Source organism: Cyprinodon variegatus, unplaced genomic scaffold (assembly GCF_000732505.1).
Source record: "Cyprinodon variegatus isolate N-32 unplaced genomic scaffold, C_variegatus-1.0 Scaffold452, whole genome shotgun sequence".
NCBI classification, from domain to species: domain Eukaryota; kingdom Metazoa; phylum Chordata; class Actinopteri; order Cyprinodontiformes; family Cyprinodontidae; genus Cyprinodon; species Cyprinodon variegatus.
In genome coordinates this window covers 540,885-554,299 of record NW_015150905.1, presented here as the reverse complement: position 1 = coordinate 554,299, position 13,415 = coordinate 540,885, and the positions used below count along the sequence as shown (strand labels likewise).

Genomic DNA, 13,415 nt, shown 5'->3' with positions numbered 1-13,415 from the left:
TACTATAAGAACAACCTTCTTTGACCCACATGAAAACATGCAACATGTTTTTCATTTAAAATTTCTAAACTATGCTCTTGGTGTTTTAATATCCAGCTCATTCAAAGCAAAGCACCAGATGTATTCACATTCTAACAACACCTCTGCTTCAAGTTACTGAAAACCATTATAGCAGGGGTCATCTACGTGGTGCCCATTGGCACCAAGGGGCCCTCGGGGGGCCTTATGGGGTGCCCACAGCATCTTCTGTAAACAGCAGAACTCATCAGTGGGCTAAGACCGAAATTTTTATTTTATTCTATTGCCCTTTTTTAAATCATTTATAGGGCATTTCATTATTCTAATCATACAGTGTATTTAAGCATTTATATAGATTTCAAAATAATATAATAAAGAAAATTAGGAATTAAAAGAAACAATAAAAATATGTTTATTATGTATGAAGTTAAAGTAAACGCTGACCTCTCCCTCCCTCTTGGCATTCTTCCTCCATTCCTTCCTTCTATCCTTCCTGCTATCCACCCTTTAACCATTCCTTCTTTCCATCAATCCATCCTTCCTCCATTCCTTCCTTCCACCCACCCTTGCTTCTTCCCTTCAAATCCCCCCTCTCTTCCTTGCTCCCTCCCTCCTTCCATCTTTCCATTCTTCCTCCCTCCATCTTTCTTTTCCTCCTTCCCTCCATCCATCCTTCCCTCCTTCCTTCTTTCCTTCCTTCCTTCCTTCTCTCCCTCCATCCCTCCCTCCCCTATAAATATGTTTATTATGTACGAAGTTAAGGTGAAAACTGATCCCTCCAGTTCACAACTTCGTCCCCTTGAAGTAAGAAATGTGGTTAAAAATCCAAAAAGAATTATACTGGCTTTAAAAAGCTTTTAGCCCCTATGCAGGGAAATTTAAAAGCTTTCATCTAATTTCCCTTTGGGATTAATAAAGTATATTTTAAATTTAATTTAATTCATTGGAGCATATGCATGTATCTGAACATCTATGCAAATTTTAAATTATCTACAAACAAAAAAAAAAGCTAAAGTTGCTCGAGATGTTATCAATCAACTTAGAAAGCATAATTATTTTATTAAAAACTGCAGTTATTAAGATACTCCTGTATGTAAACATCTGACTGGAACAGTAGCTTCCTGATGTTGTTGTCCCTGGTGCATGTTGGTACCTGACTGAGTGCAGGACTTCATGTGCTCTGGCCAGTGGGCTTGCTGACACGGGTAATCACAGTAGCTGGTGTTCCAGCAGCAGTAGAAGATGGCCTCTTTCCTGCAATTAGCACACCACTGTTTCTTCTTGGTCTCATCCACAGCCTGCTGCTTATCCTGCTCCATCTGCTTCTTCACTTCGTTCATCAGCCTTTCTCTTTCCTGCTCCAGACTCTGTCTCATTTCTGCCATGGTCAGTTCTGAATCAGAGAACATAGGCAGGGCCGAACAAAACAGGAAAGCTTTTTTATCATTGTAGGCAGAAAGAAAACATACTAGGTTGTTAGGAGCAAATTCATGAGGATCATACCAAGATTGTGCTTCATTTCAGATAACTCCTGCTGATGTAACCATTGTAGTTTTTCTATTTCGATTCTCAGCCGTTTTATCTGTAGGAAATACATCAGGATATATCAGGATATGGAAAGCATCCCGTGTTCAGTGCCTTGGAAAATTGCTCATATGTTGTCAGGTTACAATTCCAAACTTCTTTCTTGTACCACTGATATTTCACATGTTTCAGAAAAGTCACCATTTACCGTACTCTAACACCCCTACATGAAATACTAAGATACACTTGACTTCAAAAAGTAATGAATGAGTCGATCCAGTTGTTTGTAATCTAATGTTGGTATGAATAAAAATGATCTGTTTCTGGTTTGAGAGGTTTTTTTTAGAAAACAAATAGGCTTATAAAGACCCAGGAACATAGCAGAGATGACATTTAGAGAGGTTAAAAGCAGGATCTCAGGTTTTAAATATTTTATAGAGCAAAGTTCAAACCTTGCAAAAATGGAGGGGGTTAGGCACAGCTGCAAATCTACTATGACATGGCCATCAGCATAAAACTGCTTTGGAAGTCAAGTTTAAAGTCATTAAATATTTTTAACCTGCTCAAAATTGAATAAAACATCAAATATTTTAATGAAAGAGACAAATTAGTCAAATTTTAGTAGATCTTGATCTTTAAATGAGGGTAGAGGCAAAACAAAACTAGGCACTAAATATCATCCTACAATCTATATTTCTTTTAGGTTAGTTATGTGTTTCTGGATTTTTGTGTGTGTGTATTTTAATCAAAACTGGACCCGCTTGTTTTGTTTAACCAGATTTATAAAGTCACTGGATATTAGCATTCCCATATGTAATCAAATAACTGAACAGGAACCAAATCTTGGTTCATAAATCCTATAGACTTTGTGTTGCAGCAAATATTTACAACTTTATGGGCTTGTTGCTATGCGGTGTGTAATTTCCTTAGACCTGGAAGCATAAAAAGTTTAACTTTAAAATACTATTGTACATGTGTACATGATTCTGCTGTCTTATTTGTTAAACAAGATTTATGTCATCATTGAACTGTGGTTGCAAACATCATCCAAATGTCCTTAATTGGTCCTCAGGCCATATTTTGGATACCATTGGTGCAAACTAACCAGCTGGAAAAGGGGAAAAAATAATCAGAAAAGTAGCCAAAAATGCTAACTCTCAAGAGTTGCAGACATATGGCTAAGTCTTTCTACATAATAACTATTAGATATGCAGTGCATAAACCTGTTAATCTATTGAGAAGTAAAAACAAAACAAGCTGTTAAACAAGCTGTTAAACATGTGGAAAATGTTTAGCAGCAAAACTGATTTCAACAACATTCCTATGAGAAACACATAGCAGTGGCACCATCATGCAGTGGAAATTAAATTGTAGTCTGCAGATGTGTTAAAGCTTGTAGGGAAATAACTCACAAAACTTAAAGCTGCTGTATCTGAAGTGAAAGGTGGTCCTAAATTAGGACTAAGAGGGTTTAAATACACATTGAATACCTTTTCAAATTATCTTTTTTTTTGGACCTCTTATTTGTCAGCCACTAATTTGTATTGGTCTGTCATATACAGCAGTGTTTGAGAATTTTGTTTTACCACGAGTTCCCCTGTCAGTTAAAAGAATTGATGATTGTCCAAAAGTGGAACGTACAATAACTGATTATTAAATGAAAACTATTTTACTTAATCTTTTATTTTGAGCATTTCATTCTTAGGCATTTTATGCTTTCCATCTAAAAAGAAAACATTAGTACGTTGCCTGAAAGTTAGTAAGGAATTTAAATAAATACAAAATAAAATCATATTATAAACCTGTATTTATAAAACTGGAGCTCCTCTGAGTAACTCCCTTATAAATACAGTTAGACTTGATGAATTTGGAACAAAATACAGAACAAAACTATAGTCAGACTGACTTAATAGGTTTTGCTTTGTTTTAATGAAGACACCTGAGCTGCTTTGATGGGCTCTGATAGCTCAGTGTGTAAAAGATACCAGGCTGTTCTCTATATCCAGTCTGTTCCTCTGCTTGGTTTTGATTTAAATCAAAGCTGAAGGTGAACTCAAACAAATAAGGAAAAATTACTTTTTGGTGGATAAAAGCTTGTTTATTTTTTTATTTTGGTCCTCAGAATGCAAAACAGATCCCAGCCCCATTTTCTTTTTTTACTACATAAAAGATCAAATATTTTATTTTAGCCCTTGCAACGCATTTGCAGATCACTAGGGGGATGAGCACCCCTGATTGGGAATCACCAATATAGAATCCCCAAAAATGCATTGAGATTGCAGCAAGACTTAATGTAAAAAATGTAATAATTTTTTTTTATAATTTCATATGGCATTATGGAGTTGTTATTAATTACATGAAAAAAGAGACCAGAGCAAACACCTACCTCTCCTATTGTATTCCCTGACGTACTCTCAGAGAGGTCATTATAAATTTCAGTCATTGTACCTTTTATTGCATCCATTATCTGAAAGAAAGAAATATTTTCATTAAAATAGGCATACTTATAATCTTAATCTGACTAACTTATAAATATTTGAATTAAACTGTAACAAAGGCCACAAGTATTCAAGGTTTTAATCCATCAAATCAAGTTCAGTGTGTCAAACATCAAAATTCTCTGTAATGAGGAAGCAGGAAACCTTTTACCAATTCTTAATTATGGGTGTTATGTGTGTAAGTCATGTAGATTAGGCCAAAATAATGATGCTAACTTTATTTGTATACTTTGCGATGTCCGCAGCCACATCTGCAGAAGCAGTGGGGATATACAGGTCTGTTCCAGCCGGCGATGACGCAGGTGTTCCCGAGACTGAGGGGGCGACCGTGGTACCAGAAGCTGGACTGCTTGATACCAGGGTACCAGCTGGTGTGGATGTGCTGATGGGAGGGTCTTTCTGGTGGACAGCTTAATGCAAGAACCCAAGCAACATTGTTATGGAAAAGCAGATGGATAGAAGGAAGCTCATGATGAAAGCTGTATCACTCACCCTTAGACGCCTGTCTGGTTTGATAGCGAGAGCTTTGTGAGGACTGCTGAGCTGAGGATGAAGATGAAGGAACAGCTGCAGAGCCATTCCCAGCTACTTGGGTCTGGGTCAGGACTTGAGCCCGGCTCTGTCTGGGAGAGGACGCCTGTGTCTGAGGGGCCACCACCAGCTGCTGGGTTTGCTGTTGACGCTGCACCTTCTGCATGTGCCACTTCTGGGAGGAAGTCTGAAACTTTGCAGCAGGACTCCACACAACGGCTCTCTGGACTACAGGCACTGTCTCCCTGGGCAATAGAGGGCGCTGTTTCTTCAAAGTCGGTGTGGCAGAGGCAGTGGAGGAAGATGATGATGTTGTGGTGGTGCTGGAGGTGGATGAGTTGCTCACTGTTGCAGGAGAGGAAGTAGTGAAGGTGACCATGGGAACAGGGATGGCCATCAGAGACTGAGTTGAAATACTGCACGAGGTAATGTTTGGTGATGGGAGCACTGGTGTGGTCAAAGCTTTACCTATATGAAAAAGAAGCATATTAGGGGTGGAATAGTTCACAAAATCCACGGTTCGGTTCGGTTCACGGTTTCGGGGCCACGGTTTGCGGTTCGGTTGGGTATATGTTTATTGTTACACCGAAAAATGAAAATAAAAATTATAAAAATTAATGAAATTTTTTTTTAATGAAATTAATGAATTGCAATTATTTTTAATGATTCGCGGAAACCATGGATCATATCCGCATGTTTTGCTGCTTTGAATTTAATCATCTCGCGCATGTCCTCTACGATCTACAAGGAACTCAGAGCGGAGCGGACGGGAGACACAGCGGAGGCTGTAGGCTTTGCTTTGTACAGGCGGTCTGGAGCGCAGCGGGTGGAGCGAAGCGCTGACTGAGTATGTGGGATTTCGGGGTTAGCATGACATGTTGGTCATGTTGCTGTTAGCATAAACAAAACGTGTTGCACAATGCTTGCACACTGTTGCACTTTTATCCACAACTTTCTTTCCACTGTCATCGTAGGTCACTCTAAATGCAAAGTGGTCCCATACAGCAGACATATAAAGTGCTTCTGGCGCGTCTTCCAACTCCTGTCAGGGGTTGACGTTAAGGATTTTTACCACTTGCCCTTTGGGCAAGTGACTTTCACATTTCATTTGCCCAGAAACAATTTTTACTTGCCCAGTATAATGTTTGATAAACATACTTCCTAATATTCATTTTTGTATATATATCAATGAAACATGTTTGTTTTTTAAACGTTTTTTGTAATTCAGTATTTTTTTAATTTTACAGGTTCCTGGTGTGTATATGCATGCCTCAGATAATGAACTCAAGCCTACATTACCGTGTTAACATGCCTTTCAATCCTTCCTGCACATTCTTTTCAAACTTAACTTTGCTTTGAACTGTTGTATGCTTGGGAAAAATACAAATTGTAATGTTAAAAATCTAAAAAAAAAAAAACTTGACAGGTTAAAAACTTCAGATAAATCACAAGATAGAAGTCAATGTCACAAATGAATAACTTATTTTAGAGTCACAGTATGTTTATACAAGATAATACTATTAATATAATGTGACTTTTCTAGAGAATCATTATACAGTTATTTTATACAGGGTTTCCACAGTCTTACATAATTTCAGAATTCCCTGACTTTTAACTGACTCAGGATTAGTTTCCCCTGACAAAATAAATGCAGCAACAAGACAATAATAATAACGTAACAATGTTTAGCTCTATAACATTTAAATGCACCTCTCCAATGTATGAGAGAAAAAAAATAATGAACATTTTTTAATGTATGACCACTGTACAGAAGACTGCCAGATGATAGAGCTTTCTAGCTTGTTTGTTGTTTTGGTAACTACATAAAAATTACCGCTAGGTCGACGAAATCACACCATCTGGCGGAAAATCTCGCAGCTTTTTCAAATCACGCGTCTTTTTCAAATCACGCGAGAATGTGTACAACACAACAAAAATGGCGCCGGCTGGTTCGTTTTCAGCTAATGTCGGTGATTTTAAAGTAATTTTGAGTGATAAATAATTTTTTTTGCGATCACTGCACTTGCCCGGTGGGCAAATGCAATGAAATTTGTACTCTTGTAATTTGTAACATCGAGCCCTGCCTGTTCTTTCCCACTCGCCATACCCACACAATTCTCCACAACAACTGATTTTTTTCTGCTACACTCGGCTATGCTTCTTCGCTTCTTCTTCTTCTTCTTGTTTACTACTGGTGGTTGGCTTTGGTCGCAGTACCGCCACCTTCTGCTCTGGAGTGTAAACGCTTCGCCTATGAGAAAATGGAGCAGCGCATGAACCGNATTTTATACAGGGTTTCCACAGTCTTACATAATTTCAGAATTCCCTGACTTTTAACTGACTCAGGATTAGTTTTCCCTGACAAAATAAATGCAGCAACAAGACAATAATAATAACATAACAGGTCACCAATTTAACATGTTTAGTTCTATAACATTTAAATGCACCTCTCCAATGTCTGAGAGAAAAAAAAATTATGAACATTTTTTAATGTATAACCACTGTACAGAAGACTGCCATATGATAGCGCTTTCTAGCTTGTTTGTCGTTTTGGTAACTACATCAAAATTACCGCTAGGTTGACAAAAATCACGCCATCTGGCGGAAAATTTTGGGGCTTTTACGCTTTTAAACGCTTTGCCTATGAGAAAATGGGGCAGCGCATTAACCGAACGCAACACACGCGAACCGAACCGAGACACTCAAACCCAACGGTTCGGACGGTTTTCATAAACCGTTCCATCCCTAAAGCATATATATTCAAACTTTTTCTCTAATCGACAAGGAGTTACAATTAAACAGAGATGGATAATGGAGGTACCAAAAGTAAAAACCCTGCCCTTTTTTACTTCATCCTGTTCACTTTACCAGGTGATTAGCTCCTCAGGTGATTAGTTTGTGTTGTGGAGCTGAAAATGCAAAGGGTTGGAACTAATCTCTGTATAGGCTTTTTACTTTCTGGACCTGGATTATCCACCTCTGCAATTAAACATACAGAGTCAAACGTATACACACATCCCGCGAGTACTTGGTCAGTGTTACTGCTCTGGGGATTTGTTTCTTCACGCCTCTTCTCACTTTAATATTTCTAACACCAATCAGTTTAGACCTGAGTGAAAACCTGTTGGGATGTGTATTCTCTGACTAGAACAAAAATAAATAAATAAATAAAAAATGACTAAACTGTTTACCTGTCTGACTCAAATTGTCACCTTTTGTAGAATTGGATAGAAGGAAATTGTCCCTGGTGTGTACTAACAACCCAGAAACCACCTAAGCTAAGACATACCAATAATAAGCATATATAAGGACCACAGTGTCACCATCTTTGGTGAAGTGTCTCTAATGTTAAGAGGAAAGCCCAGCTTCAAAGTAACCAGCATCAAGCTCAATGGAAAGCTGCAGCTACCTGCATGGTAGTTTTTATTGTAAAAAAAACAATAAATATTGAGTTGCCTGGTTATAGTAACAAGATACTTAAAGGCATAAAGGTGAGGCTTTAAACGTAGGAATGGATTTGCTGTTTTCAAGCATAGTGATGGTAGTTCATGATAAGGGTCTGGGTCGCTGCTTATTGTTTTGATGTGCAGTGCCACAGAGATGCCCTGCCCTCAAGTGAGGAGTTAGATGGTTGAAAATCGAAACATTTTAAGCATCTCAGCAGTAATAATTTCAAACACTCATCAATGCCAGTTTAGGAACTGATAAAGCAAGTAAACATCAGCTTTCTTGAAGGGCTCTGGCCAAACCAATAATTTTCAGTTAACTTTCAGTTCTGATGAGGTTTAATCTCCTGCTAGAATAAAAAAGAAAGAAAGCCTGTTCATTATTTCCATTGGTACTCATTTTTGTGTTAAGAAAGTGTTTTTTTTTAAAAGCCTATCTCTATTTGATGTATCAGATTAATTAACTGTTGATAAAAAATTGCAGCCTCTTCTCACCTTCAGATTTCCCAGCATTTGACTCTTTGTGAACAACACTGTCTTTTCTGCTTCTCTTTTTCCCCTTTCCAGGCTGTTCTTCTCCAAGATCAATAACCAGCTCTTTCTCCGAGTCCGAGTCCTCAGCCGCCGCAGCCTGTTTGCTCTCTTTTTGCTTTACCTGGGACTTTTCTTTGGGTGTAAAAGCTTCCGGAGCTGGATCTGCCGTATCTGGGTTCTTCTTTCCCAAATCAGAGTCTCTTTTCTCTTCAGCTGGGCCTTCAGGTACAGTTACACTGGAATCATCTATGGTTTCTGACACAAGCCGATCTGCTTTGCCTTTCTCTGCCTGGCTTACAGTTTCTTGCTCTTTCACTTTGCTATTGACAGCCTCTTTCTGCGGTTCCTTTTTAGGCACCGAGTCTTGGCCAGCCTTAGTCTTTGACTCTTCCTCTGAGACATATTCACTCTCGCTGGACTCAGACTTGTCAGAGTCTTCAGAGTCACTATGCTCCACACCTTTGTAAACATCCACCGAGATCTCATCAATGCCTACAGACAGAGGAGAGTCCATGGGAGAACAAACTTCACTTTCCTGTAGTAGTCAATATTTGCTTTACAAAAAAAAAACTTTCCAAATGTTATCACACAGACAAAGCAATACATTTCCATGTTTTCATACTAACCCAGCTGTGCCTTGCAGCTCTCTATGGTCTTGTCCAAGTTTAGTTGGAAGCGGCTTTTGATCCGCCTTTTTGGAGAGGTGAGGGCTGGAGCAGCTCCCTGTTTCTGCTGAACTGTCTCACTGAGCTCCTTTAGATCCATTTCTGCTTTACTTCGATCTAAGAAGACACACATCAATCAGTCGAACTGCATATATCCAAAAATCACATGGCAGATTATCCAAGTAATGTGGATTCACCCGTGGACTGCAAAAAACAGCCTTAAAATAAGATAATATGTACTTGAAATAAGACAATGCAATTCTTTTTTCTTTTTTTAAAAGTAGATTTTCTTGATCCATCGGAAAAGGGTCTCACTTTCCTCCTTAATTCAATAAAAAATGCACCTATTTTAAGAAACAATTACTTATTTAGACTTAGATTTTTTTGCAGTGTGAAGAATACAAAAACAATTAAACACCATATTGAAATATTAATATTACATCTTAAGACACTTCAGGAGAACATGTTAGTGTATTCACCTAAATTTAGATTCAGAATACTTCCGGTCGGTGGTGTCTTGTCCTGCTTGGGGGTGTCAGTGGTCTGAGAGACGGGGGGTTTTGGACTATCCAACAATCCTCCTGTAAAAAATAAAACATATCAATACTGTATGACAAGATTTCTGAATAATATCAGTATATTTCCTTTTTAAGTCCTTATTTCATATCTTTAATCCTGATTTTATGAATGCTCAGTAAACATTGCCTCTGATGAAACTTAAACGTTACTCTGCTTTTAAAATGTGATGTAAATGAGACTAGAATCAATTTCTACACTTTTCCACCTCCAATGTGCCACTTGTACTGATATTGAAATATTTGAAATAGCTGCTCTAAGTGGTTTGATTGGAATGTTTTTTAGAGGTGTTGGTTGGTAGAGTGATATGTAGAGAAATCCACACTAATACATACATAATATAGGGGTGAACCGATTGACTGATACTGTTTTTAATACATTTTTTAGAGCACTACCGCACATCTAGATTAAACAAGTTTGTATGGTTAAGTGTTTTTATTAAATAAATCAGACTTGAATTTTGAAAACTTATTGTGACCTTATAACCTATCACAGTGGCAGTAAAAAATAAATAAATAAATAAATAAAGATTTTGACAAAAAAAAAAATAAAAAATTGGCAGATCAGTTTTTAATGAAAAGTCAGTGATTGACCAGGAAACTGGAATCCCTACATCCAAAAACAAATACATATGGGAGCACTGGATGTGGTTCCACAATAGTTAGAAAAAGACTAGATGGAAAATGATCAGAGGCAGCCAAGAGTTTGAAAGAATCTTTGGAGAAGAAACAAGAATATCTCAGACATTAAAAAACTGCAAAAACATTTCCAGACATCCTGCTATAGTTTGAGGTGAGTAGTAACTAGTTTTATTTACTCAGTCACATTCACTTGGGTAACTTTTGGATACACTTTTAGGAGTATTTTTGCTGCAATATACTTTCTACTCTTAAGTATTTTTTATACTTTACCTACCATGAGTACCTTTTTATGAAATATGGTAATATATAGTAATAAGCATTTTTTTAATAAGTATAAATCGTCACTGGAAAGTAGTTTGCCCTACTCTACAATTTATTACATATTGTAGGTTTGGGTTTAATAGGTTTTATCTTGAAAAAGGTAAAGTTTCTTTTGTCTGTGTTTCTTTTCCAATTAACTGCAATTTTCTACTGACATTTACATTTCTAACAAAAAAAAAAACCCAAAATAATTTGCAAAAACAGTTATACAATTTTAAAAAGTACTCTAGTAACCTCCTCACCAGTTACCTTTTTACTCTTAATCATTTCTTTGAAGGGTACGTTTTACTTTAACTTAATTTTGTTACCCTTGCTTTTCTGGGTACGGTACTCTACCCACCTCTGGTTATATTCAAGACAGCATTGCTTCATGAAAAGGATTTAGATGCATAGCTGAAAAAATTGTGATAACAATATCACTAATGGTCAACCAATATTTACAGATTCATTTCTTTCTTTATAATAACACAATGTAGCCAGCAATCCCTTAAAGCTTTAGTATCTCAGCCACTCTAAATAAAAATCCAGTTTGGGCATTAAGAGCAGTTAAGAGTCCATAATTGATATTCAGGCGCTGAATATGTCAATTAAACATGCAGCTCGAGTTCTGATCAGTGAAAAATTCCGCCGTCAAACTACACTAAGCAGCCCACACACTGAAGCAAAGTGGTGGCAGTATGATGCTCTGCTATCTCTTTTCTACAGATAAAACTGTATTTATTTATTTTTGTTAAAGCTGTATTCCTTTATTAATGGAAAGCTCTAAACGGCATTCGGTTTAGAACGAAAAGCTTCAAATGTTTTCCTGAAAGCCAACATGAAGAGGGATTTCAATTGTGAGTATCGTAGTGAATCAAAGAACACATCAAAATCAGCAAAATGATATCCACAACTAATGAAAAAGCAAAGCTCAAACAACAGATTACCTTTCAATTCTGATTGATTTGCACACTACATGTGAGAAAGAGAGACGATAAATATTTCCAAGTCCAGATGCTACTTGTTTCAAGATTCCTAAAAAGGCTCAAAGAAAGCAGTCGTTTAAAAGTTTGCTCACTTGCTCAACCAGATTATAACAACATTTTGCTTCCTTTATCCTCTATGTTTGGGACTCTGTTGAAATGAACATGGTCTGTATTACTTTTCAGATAAAAAGTGAAATCCCTTCCAGCTCTTCCTGGATAGCTTGTATTGTGCCGGTGCTGCACAGAAGACATTTCAGATTTTATTTGAATTTGAATATTGAGGAAATAGACACAGAGAGTGATCAAATCCAAAATCAAAATGTGGCTCCATGCTCACAATCTGTGACTCTGATAAAGACCAGAAAAAATAAACATTTATCAATGCATTATTTTATGCAGGCAATACAGCCCAGCTCAGTGATGTCATTGTCAGCAAATGGACGTATGAAAAAGTTACATACAATGCTGGTTACATTGGTACAGTTCAGTTGCAGTAATTCATAAGATAAATACTTTTAAGTAGAAATTGGCATCCATTCAAAATGTAGCTGTATGTTCGTACCTGTACAGTCTGTGGACTCTTCTCCTGTACTGGACTGATTGTTGGCAGGTTTGTTCTGACACCTATCTGTTGTTTCTTGTTCTCCATCAGAGCCACCATGTGCAGAGGAGTTGGTGCTCATAGGAGAGCGCTGCACGTCTCCTACAGGGCGCCGTCTTATGCTCCCTCCTACTCCAGGGAGTACGGCTCTGGTCAGGGTAATCTTGGGTGATGCCGACATATCAATGCTCAACTTAATCTTCTCCAATTTGTCCTGTTTTACAGCAGCGGATGAGGGATTGGATGGATCAAGAAGCAGCTGAAAGTTATTGTCAGGGGCGTACGGTGTCCTGAAGGGGGCATAATTGAACACGCCAAACTTTTTTTTCATGTTCTCCACGTAGACCTCCATCTCCTGCATGGCACTGTTGAAAATGCTTTTGGTCTTCTTTACAGAAAAGGGAATCTCTTTGGACATGAGGTAGCAGTTGTTCAGAGGGACCCAGGCCCTATGGCACAAAGACCACCATTTACCAAAAGAGGACAGATAAAACACCCCAAAAGGTCAAGGTAGATATAGCAAACAAGCTTGATACCTATCATGCTGACCAAAGAAGCGAGCGTCGACCTGCCCGTCTTTGTCCCGCAAAGCTTTAGCAGGCCAGAATGGAAATCCCTTTAATTTGGCCCAAACAAGGGGATGAGGGTGGCTCTGCAGATAGACAACAACATACAAGAACTACAGAGTTTTTCTCAAATCATTGCCGTTTTCAGAAGAGATGAATAACAGGAGAGAGCCATGAAACGTTTTGTAAATCTGCCAGCTTACACACGGCTCACAGAACCAATTTTCTCTCTTTTGGCAAGCGGACAGATAACACTCAGGACACACTTCGATCTCATTCATCTGCAAAAAAAAAGGAACAAGATAAAGACATCTAATAAGTTTCAGTGTTCAGTCCAGGTATTTTCAGGTACAGAAAGACATCTTACCCAATTGTCATGCTTACCTCATGTTCACAGATTTTCACTATCACTTTAGCTGTAGCTGTGAGCTTATGATTGCCTGAAACAAATAGATTATTCCTCAACACATCGCATGGACTCACAGCTCACTACAAGACATTGTATTATTATGATCCTACCATAATCCAT

General features: G+C 37.8%; 1 protein-coding gene across 6 annotated transcripts in view; it reads right to left on the bottom strand.

Moving 5' to 3' along the window:
• zmynd8 (zinc finger, MYND-type containing 8) overlaps positions 1–13,415 on the bottom strand; it is a 43,993-nt gene that overhangs the window by 1,225 nt on the left and 29,353 nt on the right. For 5 of the 6 annotated variants that reach the window (XM_015389247.1, XM_015389244.1, XM_015389248.1 and 2 more), the window contains 12 exons: positions 13,271–13,326; positions 13,090–13,167; positions 12,857–12,972; positions 12,282–12,769; positions 9,696–9,797; positions 9,178–9,333; positions 8,513–9,043; positions 4,533–5,039; positions 4,257–4,450; positions 3,929–4,009; positions 1,522–1,600; positions 1,172–1,411 (listed from right to left, as the gene is read on the bottom strand). In XM_015389247.1, the coding sequence (XP_015244733.1) occupies positions 1,172–1,411; positions 1,522–1,600; positions 3,929–4,009; positions 4,257–4,450; positions 4,533–5,039; positions 8,513–9,043; positions 9,178–9,333; positions 9,696–9,797; positions 12,282–12,769; positions 12,857–12,972; positions 13,090–13,167; positions 13,271–13,326 (2,628 nt within the window). The remainder of the gene's footprint in view (positions 1–1,171; positions 1,412–1,521; positions 1,601–3,928; positions 4,010–4,256; positions 4,451–4,532; positions 5,040–8,512; positions 9,044–9,177; positions 9,334–9,695; positions 9,798–12,281; positions 12,770–12,856; positions 12,973–13,089; positions 13,168–13,270; positions 13,327–13,415) is intronic. The other variant, XM_015389249.1, reaches the window with a different exon arrangement.